Source organism: Chanodichthys erythropterus, chromosome 20 (genome assembly GCF_024489055.1).
Source record: "Chanodichthys erythropterus isolate Z2021 chromosome 20, ASM2448905v1, whole genome shotgun sequence".
Taxonomy (NCBI): Eukaryota; Metazoa; Chordata; class Actinopteri; order Cypriniformes; family Xenocyprididae; genus Chanodichthys; species Chanodichthys erythropterus.
The window spans coordinates 27,137,407-27,163,623 of NC_090240.1; the positions used below are offsets into that span (position 1 = coordinate 27,137,407).

The 26,217-nt window shown below is 37.1% G+C and overlaps 1 protein-coding gene across 2 annotated transcripts in view; it reads left to right on the forward strand.

The window, feature by feature from the left end:
* LOC137009749 (kelch domain-containing protein 8B-like) overlaps positions 1 to 26,217 on the forward strand; it is a 136,730-nt gene that overhangs the window by 60,449 nt on the left and 50,064 nt on the right. For both annotated transcript variants that reach the window (XM_067372220.1, XM_067372221.1), the window contains exon 4: positions 25,518 to 25,682. In XM_067372220.1, coding sequence (XP_067228321.1) covers positions 25,518 to 25,682 — 165 coding nt within the window. The remainder of the gene's footprint in view (positions 1 to 25,517; positions 25,683 to 26,217) is intronic.

Genomic DNA, 26,217 nt, shown 5'->3' on the forward strand with positions numbered 1-26,217 from the left:
CACTTTATTTTAAAGGTCCTTGGTGATTTGTATAATGCAAGTCAATGGCTACAGTCACTTTGAAGGTCAAAATTAATACCCGTGGCTCCTGACGATTATGAAGCAAAACAATCAGTCTGTGCAAGAAACTGAACATTTACAACATTACCTATAATCCACAGCCTCTGCAAACAATCCTGAGTGCGTTCATGACAGTCTGACAGTACTTAATTTTGCTTATCCTGGATGCAGCAACCTATATGAGTGATCTCAATGGGGAACATTGGCTTTTCACAAATTTTCACAAAGCTTCCACTCATATGTCATTATGCGATAGGAAGCTCGAACTGCAGAGCAAATTCCACGGCCAAGGTGGAGCCGCTGGGTCATGAGACCGAGGCGACGACAGAGGGACTAAGGACAATGGGGAAGCCAAAGGGAAAGATGAGCCCGGAGGAACTGAAGGGTGGATGGTCGAGGGTTCAAAAGTCTGTGGCGAGGGTAGAGCAATGACTGATGAGGGACGAAGGAGACCAGAGGAGTCCTAATGGCTGTTGGACCATGGTGGAGCCAAGGGACTGAAGAGCTGGGGCGGAGCTGACGGGCTGAGGTGGAGTCGTGAGCCTTGAGGACCGAGGTAAAGCTGAGGTGACGAGCTGCTGATTGGGAATCCCCTGGAATCCAGGGGACTGAATGGAACCAGGAAGTAGGGCGGCAGCATAGGAGGAGGTCTCCGAATGGCACCGAAGCATCCAGACAGCCGGACAGGACCGGTGGGGAAGGTGTCGAATTGAGGGTGGTGACTCGGGAGGGAAATGGATCTAAGGACAAAAGGTCCATAAGGCAGTGGTCCCCACCTATCTCTGGGATGGACTGGGCAGCGTACCTCGATTTTGGGACGACACAGGTGTCAGACTCTAGTGTGTGGTCTGTGGTAGGCTTGGGCTCCTTCTCTACCTTGCAGATGGTGCTAGGAGAACCGCTGTGCAGAAACACGTACCCCAGATTCTCCACCAAAGTCCTCTGCTCATGGAGGGGGAGATGCAGTGCTGGTAAGTTAATTTCTTTTTTTCTTTTTAAGGTTGTTTATTCTGTAATGAGTTGGAACACACACAAACAAGGAATACTACAGTCTTTTATTATAAACGCAGGAAATTGTTAGAACAACACAGGAGAAAACAACACGTTTCGCATATACAATAACCGACAGAGGACTGAACTGAACAGGGAGTTTATATGCAGGAGATAACAATGAACTAGATAAGACATGGCTGATAATTATAAGTAACCATATAAACAAACAGGGACATAATCAGAAACCAAGGAAACCAAAATTAAACGGAGCAGAGAAACAGGAACTAAGTTAAAAAAAACAGAATATCAAAATAACCGTATCACCATAACCGTGACCAAAATAAATTTCTCAAAGGACAACAATCGTTGTGATTATAATTTTGAGCAAAATAATTGGGATTATTAATTTAACCATTATGCAGCATGACGATTTTTTTTTTAATTAATTAAAACAAGAATATTCGTACATAAAATCAAGGTTTTTATCAGAGAAAAAATGCTTGTGGCAGATGTTTGTGCAGGTGCTGGAGTGGAATAGATATCACTTTCAGATAAAATAGCTTGAATTCCCTCTTCAGCTCTCAGTAAAACCTCAGCTGTTCCAGTAGCAATCAAGCAGTTACTCTAATCAACACCATGTATCGAGTTTACTGGTCTGAAATGTATTTCTTGTATTATAAAATTTTAGAAATGCATTACAATTCCCTTCGATCATTAAGAAATGACGAATTCTCCTCATATTTTTCACTTGGAGTGTATTTGAGGTAATAACATTGCTGCTTGTGCCATGAGACTTGAAGCCATCTGTCTGTTTCTGCTTGACTAGCTCAACACCCTCTCCTGTATGCCCCTGGAAAACATCTCTTAATGATGTAATCAAACTGACGATTAACCCACTTCCCTGAAGAGACTCTTATACACTCAGCCCTGTGGGGAAGTTATTCAGTTTAAAGTCTGTCTGTCTATCTGTCTATCTATCAAAGTGATAGTAGTGTGTGTGTGTGTGTGTGTGTGTGTGTGTGTGTGTGTGTGTGTGTGTGTGTGTGTGTGTGTGTGTGTGTGTGTGTGTGTGTGTGTGTGTGTATATATGTGTGTATATATATATATATATATAATATTAGTACAGTCCAAAAGTTTGGAACCACTAAGATTTTTAATGTTTTTAAAAGAAGTTTCGTCTGCTCACCAAGGCTACATTTATTTAATTAAAAATATTTAATTATTTAATTAAAAAACAGTAATATTGTGAAATATTATTACAATTTAAAAGAACTGTTTTCTATTTGAATATATATTTCACAAAGTAATTTATTCCTGTGATGCAAAGCTGAATTTTCAGCATCATTACTCCAGTCTTCAGTGTCACATGATCCTTCAGAATTCATTCTAATATGCTGATCTGCTGCTCAAGAAACATTTAATGTGTACAATTGTACAAAATATTTGTGTACAATATTTTTTTTCAGGATTATTTGATGAATAGAAAGTTCAAAAGAACAGTGTTTATCTGAAATCTAATCTTTTGTAACATTATAAGTGTCTTTACTGCCACTTTTGATTGATTGAATGCATCCTTGCTGAATAAAAGTATTCATTTCTTTAATTTCTTTTCAAAAAAATAAAAATAAAAATTCTTACTGACCCCAAACTTTTGAACGGTAGAGTATAATGCTACAGAAGCTTTGTATTTCAGATAAATGCTGTTCTTTTGAACTTTCTATTCATCAAGGAATCCTGAAAAAAAAAAAGTACACAACTGTTTTCAACATTGAAAATAATCATAAATGTTTAATGAGCAGCAAATCAGCATATTAGAATGATTTCTGAAGGATCATGTGACACTGAAGACTGCAGTAACGATGCTGAAAATTCAGCTTTGCATCACAGGAATACACAGTTATTTTAAATTGTAATAATATTACTGTTTTTTACTGTATTTTTAATTAAATAAATGTAGCCTTGGTGAGCAGACGAAACTTCTTTTAAAAACATTAAAAATCCTAGTGGTTCCAAACTTTTGGACTGTACTGTATGTATATATGTATGTGTGTGTGTATAAATTCATGTCACTGTGATATCAGACTCATATTCTTTATCTCGGAGACATCAGTTGAAATTTTCTAAGAGTGAGTCATCTCAGACCTCTGTAACATTCAAATTAAACTCTTGATCACATGCAAACTCATGCCGATACTTTCAAACTGGATGGATTGCATTGAAAATTTCATAAGAATTGAACAGAGCTCCATTTTTGTACGTTTCATGGAAAACCAAACTGTCATTTTGAGTTAACATTCTTCCACTCCACAAGAGTGAATCCAGACTTCCTGTGTTGAGCTTGAGACGTCATTGGTAGAGATTATGTGTTTTGTATTCCACTTGTGTTTTGTGCCCTTTTATAACACTAATGGTTTGCTTGTCCTGTAACTTCCTGTTTGTCTCACTGTTTATTTCTAGAGTAGAGGAATGGCTATATGTGAAAGATTATGGGGCTGTTTTTGATGGATGTTTGTGATGCGGCATGGTATGAGTTTGTGTGCTGGTGAGGTCTAGCAGCATCTCTCACTGTGATTTAATCAGACATGTCACGAATTCCATCAGTACAAGTACTTTCTTCCAGTTCACGGTTGCCAGCAAAAACCAGAAAACATAGACTTCTTTCTTTCTTTGTTTCTTTCTTTGTTTCTTTTTTTTTCTTTCTTTCTTTCTTTCTTTCTTTCTTTCTTTCTTTCTTTCTTTCTTTCTTTCTTTCTTTCTTTCTTTCTTTCTTTCTTTCTTTTTCTTTCTTTCTTTCTTTCTTTCTTTCTTTCTTTCTTTCTTATTCTGTTCTAAAACTTAGTTCCTATAGAGGACGCATTGTAAGGTTGTTCATCATAAAGAGAGAAATAGTTAATTATAATTTACCTATCCTCATTTTATTGATTTTATTATACCTATATCACTTTCTGTTTTCCATGGAACACAAAAGGAGGAATTTGAATAAGTTGTTTACTCTACGCCTGGGGTCTCCATCCCTGCTTCTCGAGGGCTACCATCCTGCAAAGTTTAGCTCCAACCCCAATCAAACACACCTGAACCAGCTAATCAATGTGTTCATGGTTTAACACGTAAGTGTGTTTGAGCACGATTGAAATTGAATAGCCCTCCAGGAGCAGGGTTCAATGCGATAGCAATGCACTGTATACTAAAGTCTTCAAAGAGCATGCAAAAGCAATATTCCAAATATTAAAGCCATACAATAAATTTAAGTTGTTATTCACTGATAGTAAGCGGTTAATCATTGCGATCAGTTCATTGAATGAAGTTGAGAATCCGATCAGTCAGTGGTTTATGAATCATTCAGACCAGTTTTGTGAACTTATGTTCAGCCAATTGACTCTTCGCCGGGAGTTTGATTGACAAGCGATCTAACCAGCCATAACGCAGAATCCGCCATTTTGTCAGACAAAGCAGTCATGAGTTAGAAGATTAACCTCGGTGGACTTGAACTTGAAAAATGGTGTGTACTGACACTTTCTGCGCTTGAAACAACATTCCTTTTGATGTTCGTTCATGTTTATTTGATGCTATAAATTAACTAGTAGGAAGAGATGATCAGTTCATGAGCCGCTTAAGCTGAGGCGCTACAGTGATCTGTCACAACCATGGTCATGACACATTAAAGAGCCACAAAACATTTTTTATTGTTCAAATTTCTTATAAAAATTATAAATTATACCATTTGAAAGCTGGGTCTTTGTCTAGTATAATTTTCCTGTTTTTTAATCATCTAAAACATGCTGTGACTTATTCCAAAGCAAATTATATAATGCGATTAATGTCAAGCATGTAAAACATGCGCAAACTGCGCACATTCGTTTGTGCTGTACAAGACATACGTGAGTTTATTTGTATAGTGCCCTTTTCCATGTGTCAGTAGTTTCTGTTTTGCTTTAAATTTGTTTAGGCTTGGCGTTTATAATAAATGTTGTTCATAATGAATGCCACTATAATTGTTTTTTTTTTAAACCTATATTTTTTTATTCCTTTTCTGTTCTGAAACTGAATACAGTTGCATTTAAATGATTTGTTGTGGAGTGAGGGGAACTAAAATACATGATTATAGATTTATAATGTTTGTACAGATTTAATTTTATTTAACGGTATTTCACATTTCTGAATTTAATAATAAAATTTGTATTATACACCAGTATGACTCATCTGTGTATTTTTTCTCTCAATGCAATTTTAATCCGGTGCAACTTATTTTCCAGGAAATATGGTACATGAAAAAATAAATCCAAGATGGCGAGACAAAAAAAAAGACTTAATAATAGTGCAAAGAGTAGTGAAAACTATTGCTAAAAGTTGTTTACAGTAACTAAAATGGATTATTCCACTCAACATTTTCTTTGTGCTATTTATTTTTAAGCTTATGAGTTTCATATTGTTAGCTTACCGACATGCTAATGTCAAACTCTTTTGAAATCAGTTGCAAATGTTTCACTGATTCAATGTTCCATGACATTTAATATGCTGCCTATGTAGACTGTAGACAGACAAGGAGCTTCTCTCTCTGTCTGTCTCACACACACTGTTCTCGCACTACTTTGTAAATGTTTCTGATCTGTGTTTGCATAATCACTCAGGTGTGTTCTCTGGGGTGCCAGTGTGTGCACACGTTTCTGGGTTTGTTTTCACGCACTCAGCCTCTAGCTGCTGTTGTTTATCATCAGTCTGTCACCTCAGGTTAATGCCACTGTTTAGTTCTTGACAAATGCTGCAAACTATATTGTTTGTGTACTGTATGCGATTGACTGTATTTATATCTGACTGAGGATCTCAGACTCATCGCCTCGGTATTTACGGCACAGCTTGTGTTTTGTACTATCAGTATGATGTGAGAGGTCTGTCATGGTCTGGTGCTGCTGTATATGAGAGGGAATCATGTTAAGAGTGTCAGCTCTGCACGTAAACAACACTCTCTAATGAGGAACTAATCATCAGTAAATATTTTCACTGCCTCACATAGTCTCTGGCTCTCAGCAAAAGGACTTGTGTCCAGAGATGACTTGTCTGTTTTCAGTGATTTGATAAGCTTCTGTAATTATAGATGTGATATGTTATGGCCAATAACTGATGGTCAAATGGTCAATATATTAAAATTCACTGTTTTGACTATGCTTCTGGGTAAAAAAAAAAAAAAAAAAAGGCTGAAAACTAAGCTTTTAATTGTCATAACCAAAAATTATTGGTCAGGAAATTAGATTTAAGCTACATTTAAGCAAATGCACTACTTAAAAAAACCATTGCTGTCTCAGAAAAACATCAAAGACGAAATGAAGTTTTTGGCAGAATGTGGGAAGTTGTGTGTGAAGTGATGAATCACAATGAAACACGAGTTGCATGGTGATGCTCCAGAGCGGTGTCTTTGAAAATCTGGTCAGAAATATAATAATAAATACATCTCTACCATAGTGAAGCATAGAGGAAGAGTGTCATTGTGTGGGGAGCCTTTTTAGCTGGTGGTATTGATGAGTTGCTTCACTGAGAAAAGTCATTTAAAGGTGCTAAAGAGGATGTTTTGTTTTATACATTTTTGCAATATTACTTGAAACTGTCTTTACTAACTGATAAAAGACTATTTATTAGGTGCACTGAAAGGAATAATATTAATATACATACGTTCCTTGTGAGAGACGTGCACGGATTGGCTCTCTGGCTTGTCAATCACTGCCATGACGTTTCTTGTGAGAGATGAGCGCAGCTGTGCGCTCCAGTAACTTTCCACACTCCACAGGCGCCGCATGCAATGTTTTTGTCAGGAGACAGGAGTAACAACTGCAGATTATGAGTTACCTGCGGTGAGTCCGACATAATGAATCCACTAACACGACACAGAGAATGCCGGTGGTAAACACTTGTGTTCCAATACTCGTGCACGAGTTTTGGGAGGCGTTCCTTCTAAATGAAGGGGGGTTGTTCTTACGCATGCGCTCATTTCAAAAACTCACTAACGGTCTTTGGTTTCTCAGATCCTCTTTAGCACCTTTAAGGGTGTACTCACACTAGGCACTCTGAACCGTGCCCGAGCGCGTTTAACCGCCAAAGCTCAGTTCGCTTGACAAGTGTGATCGTTCCATTCCGTGCCCAGGCGCGGTTCGTTTAGCCGGCCCTGGCCCACTTGGAAGAGGTGGGCCAGAGCGCGGTTCGGTTGGGCTCGAGCGCGGTTCGCATGCAGTGTGAGCGCTAACTGTGCCTGAGCACGGAACATTTACTACTTTTGTGTGCGCTATTGTCATCATTACGATGGCAAACATCTTTATTACTACTCTGATAGTACACTTATCAATACATGTAATTAATTTGAGTGTATTTGAGTTTATAGCGGGTATAGATCTCACCTTATTGATGAACAGGAATTGTATTTTGCAAATAAAGCTGCAAATTCCTCCATTAACGTCAGCTGCCTTTGTAATAATACTCTGATATGTTCAAGTGAAAATCGCTGCGTGGCATAAATTATAAATATATTAAGCAGTATTTTAGCGAAAGTGCATTTCTTCCTGTTTTCTTCCAAAAAGTTGCATCGTATATGACATAAGCGTGCTCTGGCCTGGAACGTTAAGTGCAGTGTGAGTCCCCCCAGTTGGGAGGGGGGGACAATCGCGCTCGGGCTCGGTTCAAGGCAACCGTGCCTTGTGTGAGTACACCCTAATTCTTCGACGTACAGGAGAATATTGCAGAATGGCTTGCTTCCCACAATCGAAAAGTTATCTAAAGAGAAATGATTAGATGTTATTTTTCAACAAGACAATGGCTTGCCTAAATTGCAAAGAAAACCAAGAAGTGACAAGAAAACAAGTCCATCAAGCTCATGCTTTGGCCTGGGTCAGAGTTCAGATTTGAACCCTATAGTGAATATTTGGTCTCACATTAAACTCAAACGAACTGGGAAACATTTTTCAACTACTCATGAACTCTTTAAAGCCATTCAATTAAATTCAATTCACATTTATTTGTATAGCGCTTTTCACGATACATATCGTTTCAAAGCCATTAACATTGAGTAGAACAACACTGACTCTTCTTCCTGTGAAAAGCTGTCTGCAAGTTGGGGAAAGTTACTTTGTCTACAATATTTGTGCAATTCTTGTTAATTTAATGACCAGTGATTTATGGTTAAAACCATTTATGGTTAAGACCATTAAAAGGCCACTAAATATTTTGCCATTTTTGGCTTGGCCCATTTACTTTGGCCAGAAATGTACATAAGTAAAAAAATAACTAAAATCGATTGTTAAATGCTACATTTAATGAACCATTCACTACAAGTGAATAAAGCGTCTCATCTCATATACATTATGATGTATATTATGAAAAATGGATATTCATTTTGAGATTTGCTTTTAACAGTATTAAACCATTGTTGATTTAAAGAATTTCATTTAGAATTTTAATATCAGTACATCCCTAGAGATTTGTGATGTCAGCTCACAGTCATTTTTAGAAGTTATTATAAAGTCTACCATGACAAACTTTTTTTTTTTTAAATTGGAGGAACTGATGATTCATGCACAGTACGGCCGGGAATATGCTTTAAGAATGTAAATAGAATAAATTTTTATGTTTTCCAGATTTTTTTTTTTTTTTTTTCTATTTGGGAGTTTCCCTTAATTGCATATAATTATTCAATCCCATTACCAATGTTCCCTCTAAGCTGCACGCGTGCGCGGCCGCGCACTTCTGAAATCGCGGCCGCGCAGAAGAAATAATTGCCGCACAGAGAACAGACATGAAAATGACTGTAGTAGTTTAAATGAGAAATAATTGCAGTGCTCTGGACAACCGCTATAGAGTTATTGTCGCTATAGAGTTAGAACCGGTGAATGCGGTCCACAGGTTTCATAGAAAGAACGATTGAGCTCGTGTGAGCTGCCTGGCTGGCCAAATCAGTCGCGGTAAGAATACTGTCATGTTTGCGGACTAAATACTTAAACACGAGAGGCAACGCGAAACGAAAAGAAATGTGAAATACGTCATGTTTTAATGAAAAGTGTTGGAGATAACGGATGATGGGCACAGAATGGTAACAAAACTCTGAGACATTTACAATCACACACCCACCACAGGTGTAGCTTGCAAACTCAAAATACATCAGTGATATACCTCAGTTTAAATAGATTATTGTGTGTGGTGGTGGTGTGGGTTTCAGGGATGTTTAGATAACTATAAATGAGTTAGCTAAATATTTTTAAGAAAAGTGAACGTTATCAGTTTAAATGCTTCAGTTTGTTTTCACTATATAATATATTAAAACAAATGGAAGCATTTAAACTGATATAATACTGTATATCTGTTTAAATACTTACATATTATATTATATTTTATTATATTATAATGTAAGCCTAATAAAAAAATAGATCTCACAAGGGGATTGTTTAGGGATTCTTGTCACGAAAAATCTTAACCTCCTGGTATATAAAATCTGGGAAATTCATAAGCAATAAACGTAATTTTGATGGTTTAACACTGTCTGTTGCTAATAATTGACTGTACAAAAACACATTATGGTTTTCCCAAACCATCATTGTAACTGCTCATGTTATATTATTATAAAGAATTGAAATGTCCTGCAGGAGGACAGAAATTATTTTTTAATAGAATTTCTTGGTAAAGACTGGTACAGTTAATACAGCAATGTGTATAATCTCAAGTAACCTAAAATGTGCTTAATTTAGTGACTGAACTGCTTTTTCAAACATATTATTTAATAAATCACTAAGTTACATCAAGGGTCAAATAAAATAGAAATGGCACATTAAAGTTAAATGTTACAGTTGCATGATAAAACCATTTTTGTGTGTGTGTGTTTACGTTAATTGTAGAGGTCTGATATAAAGTATGTTTTTGCTCAGGTGGCCAAAATGTGCGCTCAACAGAGAAAAGTTTTGCTCAGCGAGAAAAAAAATTAGAGGGAACATTGCCCATTACTGATTGGTCCAAACCCTCAGCATTGTTCTCATTTGGTATGTCCTGAATGTGAATGAAGTAGTTTCTTTCCTATTGTTCTTACACATGCACTGTAGAGCAGAGTTGGAGGTTAATTATTTTATTTTTAATGGTAAGTTCACCTGAGTTGCATTTATTCATCTCTCCCTGGCACTGCAGTGATAGAGAATTTCTCATATTTATATAGCCCTCTGAATATTTTTTTCTTTCCTCTTCAGAACAACAGCTCATCACACACAATGTAATGTTGACTTGAACAGCCTCTTGTGTCTAATGGTAGCTTGTTATCATTTGATTATTCTTTTGTATTGTGGCCACAATCTGTGTGTGTGTGTGGTGTGTGTGTGTGTGTGTGTGTGTGTGTGTGTGTGTGTGTGTGTGTGTGTGTGTGTGTGTGTGTGTGTGTGTGTGTGTGGGGCTATGGCGAGGAAAGGTCAATGTGAAATAGCACACTGCCACTTCAACGGCTCATTTTAATCATTGGCCTGTAGAGGAAAAGATCATTAGAGAAAAGAGAGGTGGAGAATCTGTCATTATGAACTTGTTTTGCTGCATGTTTTTCGTTTGTGCTATGAATACTAAAGACAGTCTCTGAAAGAGCACTAATGATGGAGTGTTTAGACGAGAGAGTATAAAGAGTATTGACAGAGACAGCCATGGTTGTAACAGAGAAATGTACCAAAAGCTAAGACCAAATAAGGAGGAATAAGGGGACAAACCTGTTGTGAAAGGTGTAATAGGCTTTAGTTAGAAAATATGCTATAATTAAATGAATAGTTCACCCAAAAATGAAAATTCTGTCATCATTTACTCAACCTCATGTCATTCCAAACCTGTATGACCTTTTTTTCTTCTGTCTCTGCAACACAAAAGGATATGTTTAGCAGACTGTCCATGCTGCTCTTTATATTATAATGAATGTGAAAGGGGCTGTAAGGCTCTAAAAATCATAAAACCAGTCAATGCAACTTGTGACTTGAGGTGTTTTGAAGTGACACAATAGCTTTATGTGAGGAAAAGACTGAAATTAAATTCATTCACTGATAATCTAAACCTCTATCATAGCTATAAAATCTCATTAACATTCATATTCAAATATGGCATGTCAACACATCATACCAGGATTAACGTCATATTCATCATTTGGATCTTGTGTACCTCATTACTCACCATAATATGACAAATTTTAATATGCACAAATGAGATTTGAGAGCTGCGTCAAAGATATCAGTAAATAATGACTTAAAATAGTCTGTTCCTCGTGTACAAAGCTTCATAAGACTTAGAATGTAGTGTACAATTCGTCCAACTTGGACTACTTTTATAGTACACTTATCATGCTTTTTTTTCTTCTGCTTTTAATAGTAAAGTAAATCTGGTCACCATTTACTTTCATTGTATGGAACCTTTTTCTGTGGCCTACGGAAGAAAGTCAAATGCATAAAAAAATGAGCTTGGAACGACAAGCAAAGCAAATAAATGATCACAATTTTTTATTTTTGGATTAACTTTTCCTATAAACTGATGGAGACATGGACAATAACAGGGCTGTGAGGGATGGATTTCAGTCTGTTCAATGGGCCATATTCATGAAAAAAGCCGAATTAATGTTTGTTTAAATCAATTGGAAAGTCAATTCATAAATTAATATATACAATAAATAGGCAAGAATAACTTTATGGACGATTTACGCATAAATCCACTATACTCATGTTGAAATGTGCCCTACAATTATGTATTTCATTCATTCAGCCTAAAAAAACATATGTCTTTCCATACATTTCTGGGGTGTATTAAAATTAGACATGACATATGACCTTAAAACAGTACGATATAATGAACAAACTGTACCTGTCAGCCTCATTTTTGTTCACATTTAATTAAATATGTCATGCAAGTATATTACGTATAAAATGGAGGAGCAAATTTGTGATAAAGTTCAGACCTGCTGGTGTCCTTTAAAGGTGATATTTTACAGCAGAAAATCTGCCCTCTATAAAGAGATGTAAAAAAAAACAAAACACAACCAGCAAAGTCACTCTTGCAATTCAGTCCCATTTTTCCTCTTTTCTGTGTGCCACAGATCAATGCTAGAGGAAGTTCCTGTTTGAAATATCATCCCGTTATCATTTCTTTCTTTTGAAATGGTTTGAATATTATGGGATATTTGAGGGGCTCGGTCCAAAACATTTGCTATTGAAAAGGTCCCCTCATTTCTGTTCTCTGAATACCAAAAAGGGCTGTTTGTCCTTCAGTGAGTCATCCATCTACGGTGCCTGATGGAAACAGTGTTTTCCAGCATGTGTAAGCTGTTTCCACCTCTTTCTTTCAAGAGCACTGTGTTGATCGAGGGGCACAAATAGAACTGAATAACAGTGTCATTTATAAGTACAAACACTTTCTCTTCCTGGTTTGGATGATCTCTTTTCCTTAAAAGCTGTGCAGGCTTCCTAAAATTACATCCTTCAGTGAATTATTGACATTTTTTCTCCTCCTCCCTAAGGCTCTTTAGAGAATACATCCTGCTGTTATCAGTTCCATATTCTGAGAGCCTCCAGTGATTTTGAATATTGATTGTGCTTTTGTTAAAGACAGAAATAAATGGCCTTTAAATGGCATGATGGGCAACGATGCCTGTGTTATCAGCAGACAGGGCTCTTGTTGGGGCGACTGGAGTCTTCAAGCTCACTTATTAAAACACTGCGCCCATCTCCTGCCACAGTTCCCCTGAATCTCTTTGTAAATATCAGTCACTTAAATCTCCTGTCACAATGAACATGCAGCGCTGCTTTTGGAGATCAATCAGTTTTGGCTTTTTGATAGTAATCCTACTTTACTTCAAGATACTTCAAATTCCCATCTAAAGCACCATTCAGACAGGATTGATTTTTGTAAAACGATGCTTTAGTGCTATTAGGATTGGATATGTTTTGTAAACCCAGGATTTTTAAACTTTGCCAAGGAATGACAAATGCGTGGAACCCCTTGTGAAGGACCTACTTACTAAGTGCATCCAATTTGTGCAGCCATATTTACTGCTCAAAAAATGAAAGGAACACTTTTTAATCAGAGAATAGCATCAAGTCAATTAACTGATCAGATCAATATCCCAGGAGTTTAAGTAGCAGAGGGGGTTGTTAATCAGTTTCAGCTGCTTTGGTGTTAATGAAATTAACAACAGGTGCACTAGATGGGCAACAATGAGATGACCCCCAAAACAGGAATGATTTTACAGGTGGAGGCCTACTGGTAGCATGAGGCGATACCTGGACCATACAGAGGTTGCACAGGCAGTTCAACTCCACCAGGATGGCACATGAATACGTGCCATTGCCAGAAGGTTTACTGTGTCTCCCAGCACAGTCTCAAGAGCATGGAGGAGATTCCAGGAGACAGGCCGTTACTCTAGGAGAGCTTGACAGGGCAATAGAAGGTCCTTAACCCATCAGCAGGACCGGTATCTGCTCCTTTGTGCAAGTAGGAACAGGATGAGCACTGCCAGAGCCCTACAAAATGACCTCCAACAGGCCACTGGTGTGAGTGTCTCTGACCAAACAATCAAAAACAGACTTCATGAGGATGGCCTGAGAGCCTGACGCCCTCTAGTAGGCCCTGTGCTCACTGCGTGGCAGCGTGGAGCTCGATTGGCATTTGCCATTGAACACCAGAATTGGCATGTCCGCCCTGTGCCTTTCACCGCAGCAGCAGGTTCACCTTGAGCACGTGACAGACGTGAAAGGGTCTGGAGAAGCCTTGGAGAACGTTATGCTGCCTGTAACATCGTTCAGCATGACCGGTTTGGTGATGGGTCAGTTATGGTCTGGGGAGGCATATTCAAGTCAGGTATCGGGAAGAAATCCTTGGACACATTGTCAGACCCTACGCTGGTGCAGTGGGTCCTGGGTTCCTCCTGGTGCAGTGGGTCCTGGGTTCCTCCTGGTGCATGACAATGCCCGACCTCATGTGGCGAGAGTATGCAGGCAGTTCCTGGAGGATGAAAGAATTGATACCATTGAATGGCCCCCACAGACAGGTACAGATTTAAGCTAAATGGACTAGCCTGCTGCATCATTTTTTCACTTTGATTTTTGGGGTGTTTTTGAATCCAGTCCTCTGTAGGTTGATAATTTTTTATCAAACGATGTGGCATCCTTTCATTCCTAACACATTACCCAGTCCATATCAGTATAGATATCCAGCATTACATTTTTCCCAATTGAGATCTGATGTGTTTTCAAAGTGTTCCTTTAATTTTTTTGAGCAGTTGTTGGAAATCTCAGAAGCAAAGACCAGGAGACTTGGTTGTATCTTCAATGGATTCTTTATCAAGAATGTGCTGTTGGTAGCTGCAGTCATCAAGTCTAACTAAGGCAGTGTACATTGTAGTTTATGTAGATTTTAGGAAGCAGTGCTTAGAAATGGAGACAAAGCACCTGGATGATAACCTTAAACAAAGCATGCAAATGAAGTATCCAGGTATAGGAACCCGCCCCAGACTCTAGAGTGTCGCAAGCCCTAATTCAATTAGCATAACTATTCAAAGAATGGGATGGGGCTCCAAGAGCCATTAAAGGCCAAAAGTGAGAGTCTCAGTATTCTGGCTCATTTGATACAATAAAGAGAACAGGAACTGGCAGAAACCTCTTGCTACAAACTTTGCTTAACAGATTTATTCATATGATGTCATCATCTTTACATTAAAGGATTAGTTCACTTTCAAAAAAAAATTTCCTGATAATTTACTCACCCCCATGTCATCCATTCCGTAACCCCTGTTCAACTTACGGAGCGAACGCAGTGCCAGTTCCGCTTTTTCCACAAGTAGAATAGGGAAGGCGTAGGACATACAGCATTAGCTTTTTGAAGAATACGGAAGTGCGGTTTTGGCGGAAGCATCTGCAAGGCGATCATTTGTTTATATAAAGTATATACATTTACATTTTAAAATTTTTTTTGTTTTTTTGAAAATGACAGATCGTTTCACTAGATAAGACCCTTATTCCTCGTCTGGTATTGTTTAAAGCCCTTTGAAGCTGCACTGAAACTGTAATTTTGACCTTCAACTGTTTGGAGACCATTGAAGTCCACTATAAGGAGAATAATCCTGGAATGTTTTCATCAAAAACCTTAATTACTTTTCGACTGAAGAAAGAAAGACATGAACATCTTGGATGACATTGGGGTGAGTAAATTATCAGGAATTTTTTTTTGAAAGTGAACTAATCCTTTAAAATGCTAAATACAATGTACTTTACCTTAATTCATGTGATTATTGTGATTATGTCAGGACGTAGGATCAGCAGATCATAAACAGATTCTTACATTTGTAATCCCACAGCAGTGAAAAGTAACATTTTAAACAGTATCTCAATGAACACAAAAACAATTTCCAAGACTGAGTTGACAAGATTGAGTTTAATATAACATCTGTTTAACTTATAACATGAAAGAAAGGTTAATAGTATAACTTAATTACACATTTTTCAGTTTTGTGCAAATTAGGGTGATGCAAAAAGACCCCACAACACCCCACAACAAAAACTACTACATCTAGTACTATGTATGGCCTCCATGATTTTTAATGAGAGCACCAAGTCTTCTAGGCATTGAATGAACAAGTTGGTGACATTTTGCAACATCTGTCTTTTTCCATTCTTCAAGAATGACCTCTTTTAGAGACTTAATCCTGGATGGAGAGTGATGCTCAACTTGTCTCTTCAGAATTCCCCCTAGGTGTTTGATTGGCTTCAGATCATGAGACATACTTGGCCAATGAATCATTTTCACTCTGTTCTTCTTCAGAAATGTGTTTAGAATCATTGTCATGTTGGAAAAGTGTACGACGACCAAGGGCACGGAGTGATGGTAGAATCTTCTCTTTCAGTATAGGGCAGTACATTTGTGAATTCATGATGCCATCAATGAAATGCAGCTCCCCGACACCAGCAGCACTCATGCAGCCCCACATAAGAATGTTTCATGTAGGCACCATGCAGTTTTCTTTGTATTCCAGAGTATAGAGTCCCAGTAGTATTCATCTTTGTCAGCATGGGCCCTGGCAAACTCTAGGTGGGCTTTTTTGTGCTTTGGCTTTAGGAAAGGCTTCTTTCGTGGACGGCACCCATGCATGCCATTCCTCTGCAGTGTACGCCATATTGTGTCACGGGAAATAGTCACCCCAGTTTGGCTTTCTACTTCTTTAGACAACTACAGTGAACTTGCATGCCAATTTTCTTCAACCCTTCTCATCAGAAGACGCTCCTGTCGAGGTGTTAACTTCCGTGGACGACCTGGACATCTCTGGCAGTGTACTAAAAAATTATTTTCTTTCTCAGGTCTTATGACATTTCTTTTTCATGTGGTGCCATTGCTGACTGCATGAAATGGGAAGGGGTTTTAACACCCTTTTATAGTCAGCTGTCTGCTGGACACCTGTGTAATGAGTAGTTAAACTCACCTGTGGTTGAATTCTTGTTAAATTAGACATTTGTAGTCTAAAATTTAGCTTTGCTTCAGAGACTTTCAGTGGGGTGTACTCATTTTTGCATTACCCTAATTTGAGTAAAACTGAAAAAAAAAATCGTGAATCATGAATGGTCTTATTTTTATGGAAATGAGGGTAATGGAGAATTTTGATATCTCAGGAGACCTCCAAGTTAGCCAAAAAGCAGTAGATAATTTGATCTGTTATTTTTACCAATGTATTTTTACCAAAGTGAAAACACAGACTTGTTTGATTCAGATTAAAATCACAAAGTATGTCTGCACTAGTTGCCTCCTCAGGGACAACTAGTCCTGTGCGAGTCTCTTCCTGTCACTCCTCTAGTCTGATGTCTCCCTGTTCTGGGTTCAGTGTCATGGTAATGTAATATTTGGAAAGGTGCTGTGATCTCAAATCTGAAGACGAAATGCAGGAATGATCATTTGCTTTGGCTTTAGGCAAGGCTTCTATTTTGGGATAAAGTTTAACCAGTTTATACAGCCAGAAAGAGAAGGGATGAGATGAAGACCATATTTCCTGCTTGCAGTCATGGAAATTGAAGGGGAAGACCAGCAGCAGGTGGTCTGGTTAATAAGGGTCTTTCTGTCATACGGGAAGGTTCAAAACAGCTGTGTGAATGTGTACAGGAGCGGATGAGCACGTTTGTGCATTTGATTTCCAAATTACAGTTGCCATGTGAATTAATACATGATTTGTTTGTTCAGTTTTATGCTCTGGTTTGATGCAAGCTTATGCATGTGTGTTTTTCTGTGCTTTTTCTTGTCAGGCCACTACTTCCTAATTGTCTCAGAGTACATGTTTGGTTGCTATGGGGTCTCCCTGGGCGACGAATGGAGATCAGAACACAGAGCTCTAATTAGAAGTGACTGTGTGTGATTGGGCAGTGCAGTCTGCAGGGGGTGACGAACTCAGTGAGGTTGCAGAGGGGAGAAGGAGATGAATTCGAGGTGGGTGGGTTGAGTTTAGATTGATTGGAGAAAAAAGCTTGTAGATGGAGGCTTGGGTGAAGGTGAATCACTCACTACATATCCTTGATTGCAAAGCACTGTGCTCCAAGACTACCATTCCCATAATCCTCTAATGACATTTATGTGTAGAACAGCCAGCGTGTTCTGTACTGTCTGTACCACTGAAAGTAGTCCAATAGACGAGCTACAGTATCTTAAATTGCTCAAGAAGTTAATGCTGTTTCTGATAGAACGGTGTCAGAATATGCAGTGCATTGCAGTTTGTTGCGTATGAGGCTGCATAGCCGCAGACCAGTCAGGATGCCTATGCTGACTCCTGTCCATTGCTGAAAGCTCCAACAGTGGGCATGTGAGCATCAGATCTGGACAACGGAGCAATGGAAGGTGGCCTGGTCTGATGAATCATTTTCTTGTATATCACGTGGATGGCCGGGTGCTTGTGTGTGGCTTACCTGGGGAACACAGGATGCACTATGTTCTGCTGGGAAACCTTGGGTCCTGCCATCCATGTGGATGTTACTTTGACACGTACCACCTACCTAAGCATTGTTGCAGAACATGGACACCCTTTCATGGAAACTGTATTCTCTTGTGGATGTGGCCTCTTTCAGCAGGATAATGTGCCCTGCCACAAAGCAAAAAAGTTTCATGTTTGTTTGTTTATTTATTTATTTATTTTTATGAATTCATAATGCTCATAGTGTGAAATGTGTTTTCATCTTTGCACACTCTTCCTTAAGGAGTTATCCCTATAATGCCTACTTTATCACATTTGATACACAAATTTCAAAAGCCTCTAAATAATCAATGTGATCAAAACTTACTGAGAAACCTGTTGTACACGATCTACATGCCTTCTGTAATCTGATTGGTAGTTCATATTATTTAGAAAGTATATAGTACTTCAGGTTGGAAATGTTGTGCAATCTTTACTGATTTTTCATAGGTAAGTAAACATAAGAATAACTTTTTTACAATTGTAAGCAGTATTTCAAAATGAGCACTGGACAAAAAGCTAATTAAGTTTACCTGATTATTCATACATATTTTTTTTATAAATGTTAAAATGCATCAAATGTGAAACATCAGGCTTTGGGGGAAATGTTATTTGTACATCTCTCAATCATCATATGGCATTACATTATATGTTTTGCCATCCCAAAAAACTACAAAGCTTTGATCATAAAACTAAGACAAATCATTGGGCGATATAGAATGACAACTGATATTTACAGTAGGCTATATGCATTTTATGAAAATAGTCTGCTATACTGTTATGAAGATTGCATTGATTTATATTAAAGCATTAATATTTAATCTAAATTGCATATTTTTTGCTCAGTTTGGGATTTTGTAAAATTTAGGTGTTTTTTTTTCATCCTCAATTATGAGTTCCATATTCTCACTATATAATAATATAAAGAGACAAAAGTGTCAAATATGATACTAAAAACAAACAAACATGCATTTTATATTTTGTCTAAAGGTTCAATAAACTGCCATTTAAAAAAAAAAAACTGATTATTTTGTATGACAGGCTTTACAGGGTTAAGATGTATGGGATACATTTTAGCAAACCTAACATCTGAAATCTGTTTATAAAAGCATTGAATATGATCCAATGTGGTTAAATATTTTTCCATGCAGAACGAGTGACTGTTACGACGATACCCGGCTGAGTTCAGTTTGGCCGCGGATTGACCTAACAGCGTGAAACACAGCGTGACATTAAATCATATGCTAAGACAGTATTTTGCTTGTCACACTGTGTGATAAATCAATCACAGCATAAATTGTATTTAAGCTATGTAACAATACACAACAATTGCAGTAGTTTAATGAATTGTTCAGTTATCTGCATTATAATGACATGTATTATGATTATAATATACCAAATGGTTTCTGTACAAGACATGTTCCTTTAAAAAGCTCCTAACAATATACAGCTACTGTAATAGCATTCAATATTTTTTTCGGCGTGAGCAAGATATTATAAAGATGTCAGATACATGAGAAGAATAAGCGCTGATGTTGTCCTCAGTCCTTAGGGGAAAGAGGAGCTATTAAAAAGGACAGAACCATTTCCAAAGGCTTGTTTAATTTGGATTAAATATATGGCCAGGGACTTGCTGTGACAGAAATTTGAAAAGTACTTAAAATACAAAAAGTTATAGTTTTTTTTTCCTTCTGAGTAGCGAGGAATATATGCAACACATGGATATAATTTTGATATCTTGTCTTGTTGTGTGAAACAGGTTGCTTAAATAGTGGTTGACATTCATTAATAAGTGAACACAGACAGTTGGATTCCATCTGTTGTGTGACAACAGACACTGTGTCCTAACCAGACACGATGATATGTTTCTAGCAACAGGAAATTCATCCTTTTGCACTGGCACAAGCATTCAACAAAATGTCCTGTTGATTGTTTGTCACTTCCGTGTGTGTTTACCACAAAAACTAGGGGATGTCTGTCTGTGGAAATGCTTAATATTATAGATTTTAATAGAAAACAGCCATGAAAAGTACCTTTGAAAGAAAACTGGTCACACTTTATATTAGGTGTCTTTAACTACTATGTACTTACATAAAAACAATGTACAACGTATGTATTGTGTAAATAGTAGTTAAAGACACCTAATATAAAGTGGGACTGGAACATTTGTGAGTACATTAGCTTCTAAAGCCATTAGATCCTGCACTGTTCAGTTATTTCTGTCCTGCTCTTTCTCTGTCCCTTTCATGCTTTACACAGTCTTGAACATGTCAGACCATATCGAATCAAACTGGAGAAATCATTTGTGGTCATCAGAGTGAATTCAGTGAAGAGGATGAAAGTGAAGATGGTGGTCATGATCTTTGAGTGTTGTTTTTCTCTGTCATTTACACACAAGCCTTGAAAAACCTCTTTAACTGTTGCTTTCTGTCTCCTCTCTTTCTGGGTGGTGATGTAATAGGTGTGTAATTTTCCAATTGCTAAAATACTGTCTCCTTTCACAGTCAGTGAGGATTTTAAATTGACCGTTCACCCCAAAAATTATAATTTTCTTATTGTTTACTTATATATGTGTGTTGTTCCAAACTCGTATTCTATTATTTTTGGGTTGAAAACATTTTTTTTTTTTTTAGGAAATGTTTTGCAACACCTGCCATGCAGAGACAATTTGAAGTGACTTGTGGTTGTCAAGCTCTAAAAAGGACAAAAAAAATCCTTACCAAAAATAATTTTCACAGATAGAAAGCCACAGAAAAGAAATAAAGAAGAATATGTGTCAGAGTGCTGGAAAGAACATTGCTTTCACTGTTGCTTTCCACCCCTGAGCATCATTAATCTCTGAGCAAAAATGTAAAAACTATATCTAATTGATAAAATTCTTTCTAAGAAAGAATATACTTAGGCAGTTAATGAGGTGGCAACTACATTTCCCATCATTCTCTGTCCCAGCACAAAAATGATAAGCTGCATTCAAATCATGTTAAACTAATCATATTTGTGAGTACTTGTGGATGACACCATAAAGTCATGATTTTCTATTTTTCGATATTCTGAAGCTGGAGTAGATGGGATGTCAATTAAAGCCAGTGTTATTGTAGTATCATTTGTTTTATTATGGGTTTTTTTTTTTTTTTTTTTTTTAGATTTTTTGCTTTTATTTTTTTTTTTTTTCGTTATGTATATATTTTACTTATTTTTAAAGGTGCAATATGTAAGAATTGTCCAGTAAAATATCCAAAAAAACACTAGGCCAGTGTTACATATTGTGTTCACTTGAGTACTTACAATATCCCAAATGTTTCCAACTATTTGTAAAGCTTGAGAAAATTGCATTTTTAACCAAGACTCCGGGACATGCGAGTCGCCGCCTGTCAATTGCGTCATATCCTCAGTTTCCTGTTTTATTTGTGGAAACCACGGAAACACCAAATACGCTTTAATATATTACATGTTTTATTAGACAAGGGAACAACTGTTTTGATATATTTATAGACAGAAAACGAATTGTTGTTATATAGCTCAACACGTTTAGTCTTATTGTTTAAATGTAATTTTCTTGATTTTTTTGCGAGTACCATGCTTTACCATGTCTCAGAGAAAAACACTATTTTGTGAAGTTGCTAACATGGCATAATCAGATGCAGCTTTATTTTTAGTATCAGTAATATAGCTTTTTTCTCCATCATACAGTATGTTTTAAAATTAATTACATGCCATTTATCAACACAAGCCATCCATCATTTAATATGATAATCTAATATCGATCTAGCTTACTGCAGTGTGCAACAAGTGTCTCACAGCAGCAGCCCAGCGAACGCACAGAGTAACGTTACAACATTTTCAACACACTCAAATGTATCTAATATGATAAACAGAGCTGTGTTACCTCATACTCATTTAAGCGGAAGCAGCGCCGGCGACTGTGTCATAATAAAAGTGTGTTGCGCAGTCGCTCCAGCGGCCTCGTTCAGCTCCTACAACAATGTTAATAATCACATCCATGAACATGATTTCTGCCCGAGTCCTATCCCGATTATTTTCCACCGGCTGTGAGACCACATGTCCCAAGATTCCGCGCTGAAACTTGGCGTCATCAAGCTACACCTTTGTTTTGAATAGCGGAGCTATATTTCTAGCGGAGTTTTTTGTGTAATATAATTAGATTTTAGCTACATTAAAATTTTTTGTTATTTATAGGTTTAGTTTAACAATAACAAAACTGATTAAAGCATTATGGTGGAAGTAAATATTTATTGCTTTTTACAATATCATGAGATATAACTGTAATGGTACAATTTGGTTTGTCTGCATTTGCTGTTGATGAAGAATAGTGATAAAGTTAGCTTGAAAATGCTGTTCATTTTATCCAGTTTTTAAGGAGACAGGGTTGTATGACCAAGCTATCTTCCCATCATTCTTTGTGACAACCAATTACACACCTAATGCACATACATTGCTCTTCATTTTAATAGTGGCACTAAAATAGCTTTTTCATTGGGAAGGGACAAAGACAGAAAAATTCAGAATTTAATAGGAGCTTCCCCAAGGGGGGTCAAGGTTTGACTTCACACGGTCTAGTTAGTTCCTGCTGGTAGATAGTAGATGACCCATAAACATTTTGAGCAGTATATTATGTATAATTTAACTCTTTTTTTTTTTTTTACAGCATACATTTTTCAGGAGCATACGTTGTATATTGCTATTACAACAGATGTTTACTAGTACCTTATTTTTTGGAGGACACTTGAATGCATGACTGCATGTGCTCTCTGCTGCCACCTATTTTACTCCCCGGTATCTCTCTCCATCGGTCTCAATTGTACCGCATTTATCTACAGTCACAGGTTGCTGTCCCAGAGTACTGCAGATGTCTGAGTCAGCAGCTGCTGCAGTCATGCTAAGAGAGAAATACAGACATACAGAGACTGTATTTAACTAACATACATCCTCTCTCACAGTCTTAAGTGCTCCATATGGTGATCATTAATGCTGTTTCCTCCTGGGATGATCCTGATGTCTTGATGTATGTGTTTCTGTGCTGTAATAACCCATATGCACAGTCAGTCAGTACTCCTATGCCCTCTCTCACATGCTCACATCCCATTGACAGTTCATTTAAATTATTACTACCCTCAATATCAGGATTCTTTTCTCTTCAACCATTGAATGTACTTTCTCTCTCTCTCTCTCTCTCTCTCTCCATCTCCATTAGCTGTTGGCTGCGCTGCAACAGGGCTGTTCTTTTCGCTGATGCTGCATTTCTCTCCACATTCATATTCTAATTTCACTGCTGTGCTGCATTTTAGTGTTTCCCTTGAAAACTTCATGAAGGTCACTTTTAGATTAGAGTTAAGCCTAAACTAAACTAACAGATCTGTTTCAAACGTATCAAGTAATATCAGAGTGATATTTTCTCTGTAATGTATTGCACTCATTAGATTAGTTACAGTTTTAGTTTGTTGTTTTCATACTAAAATCCATTCTTTTATGCAAAGTTATTATTTTTTTATTATTATTATTTTAATATTTTAGAACTCTGTTGAAACTGTGTTTAACAACTGGGTACTGAAGCAAACCCAGCAGAAAACATATGATCTAAACAATCATTTTCCATTTTCTAAAGAAAGACTGCTTTCTCAAAACTATAAACAAGAGTTGCAAATTTTCTTTTCAAAACTCTAAACACAAATGAATCATTTTACTCCATTCTCATGTTGAAAACACTAGCATTTAGAAACCATCACAATGTCATCACAACCTCAGTTAACAGACAGTTCTCATTTTGTGAACATTAGTATGCAAACTAGTTCACACAGCAGTCAGAATGGGTTTGTAAAAATAGCTACAGATGAGTTCTTGGCTTTAGGTCCAAACGACGCAGAAAGTGCTCACATTAGAGGAAGGGTATAAGTATTGAATGAAGTCATTGCCATTCCATTAAGTGCCAACATGCCTTCGTATAAAATGTAAATTAGGCTCTTTATCAGGCACGTCAGTTGGGTATAGCAGCTGCCATACCTTGGCTGCCTGGTCAGGTCAATGCGAGTTTTTATTTTTATTGCATATATTGTTATATTACTACGTGTAACATATAATTTATGTTTTTAAATAAAACAGTAAGTTAATTAAAGTGATCTTGTTGTTATATTCGTGTAATGCTAGTTGAACGGCACTGCCAAAGTGTCTATTTACAATGTGATTTTGCAGGGATTTCTGTTGAAAATAATTACCAATCAGAGGTGTTTAAGTTACCGGTAATGAGAATCCACTCAAAACTCTCATGTATCTCTCAAAACACTAATTGTTTACTTGGCATGAGTTTACTAAGTTCTGCACACACACAAATTCCCTTATTATAAGAAACAAAGCAGAGACACAATGTAAATAAGTGTGCAGTTTTGACAGATTCATTGATTAAAATGGGAGTTTTCACACAGACAGCTTCAGTAATTCTAAAGGAAGTGCTCTTTACTTGCTGTCTAATTTCATTCGCAATTTAAAGAAAAGTTTTTGTTTTCCATGAGACTTTGTGACTTTTTAAAAAAATGACAAAAATAGATATTTAAATATTATAATAGTGATTGCTGGTCACTATTCTGCTGGCTATAGTGGTAATTTAAATTCACCCAAAAAATGTTTCATTAATTATTCACTCTCATGTCGTTCTACACCAGTAAGGCCTTTGTTCATCTTCGGAACACAAATAAAGATATTTTTGATGAAATCCGTTGGCTCAGTGAGGCCTCTATTGCCAGCAATGTCACCAAACCTCTCAAGATCCAGAAAGGTACTCAAAAAATATTTAAAACAGTTCAACCTTATTATTATAAAGCAACGAGAATACTTTTTGTGTGCCAAAAAAATAAAATAATGACTTTTCAACAATTTGTGTTCTGCATTCAAAGCATTTTTATCTTTATGCATACAATAATAATCTTTTACATTGTAATCCTTTTATTTTTAATTTGACATGTTTGTGTGTTGCTGCGCTTCCCTGTGTGTTCTCTCCCCATTGTGCACCCACATATAGGCGCATAAAATGCACTTTTTAAATAACAAAACAAATATTGCGGCATTAACTTTAGACCAGGTTTCAGTTGGTCAATGGCGCAGTCTATTTCAGTTGCCTCAAAATAGTAACGCGCCAACAATGCGCCTGAACACACCTCGTTTTCAGACCAGAACGCCCATGGGTCAGTTATATGAGTACATTCATTTTTAATGTTATATCCTTTTAGGGGAAGAGAACAAATGTGTACTGTGAGGTTTAGAGGTAGAATTTAAGTAAACCTTAAAATAGCTTGAGCTGAGGAAAAAAGAGCACATCTCTAGAGATTCTCCACTCTGGCACGGAAAGAACATTCCTAATTCAGACTAGTGACTCACTTCCACTGCTCTGTCATTTCCTGATTTGTTTGTTATTAATTTGTTTAATAAGGGATGCTGGAAACTTGGAAACAGAGTTCAAATTGATTTCATTCTCTCTCTTTCTCTCTGTCCCTTTCAGATGGCAAGGTGTATGCACTGGGCGGGATGGGAGCTGACACAACCCCTCAGGCCTCGGTGAGGCTGTATGAGCCAACAAAAGACCAATGGCTGCCCCTCACCTCCATGCCCACACCCCGCTATGGAGCCTTCTCCTTCCTGCGTGGTAACAAGATCTATGTTCTGGGTAAGCCCTCACAAAATAGTCTCATAACTCTGAATAATTCTGTTGTTTGTCAGAAACACACTCTTTGTTCCCTAGGAATAATGGAGTCTAATGGTAGAACTTTTGTTTAGCGTGAAAGGGGAGCCGCAGTTCAAATCCCAAGCTAGTCACCACCGATACCAGATTCTCTAAATTGTAATGTTGACATGCATTCTCTGTAAAGCTGCTTTGAAACGATATGTATCGTGATAAGCACTATACAAATAAATGTGAATTGAATTGAACTAAATAACATATTGTTTTTTAAAAGGCCAGAAAAAATTAACTCATTTTGACTGCTGATGAACATTAACATTTGATCAACAGGAAGAAAAAAGCATTTATTTGAAATAGAAATCTTTTTTAACATTATAAATGTTTTTACTGGCAATTGTGATCAATTTAATGCATCCTTGTCAAATAAAATTTACTGACCCCAAACCTCTGAATGGTAGTGTTATAAATATATAAACATACATTGCTCTATTGGCAGACGGTTTAGACTAGCCAATAATTA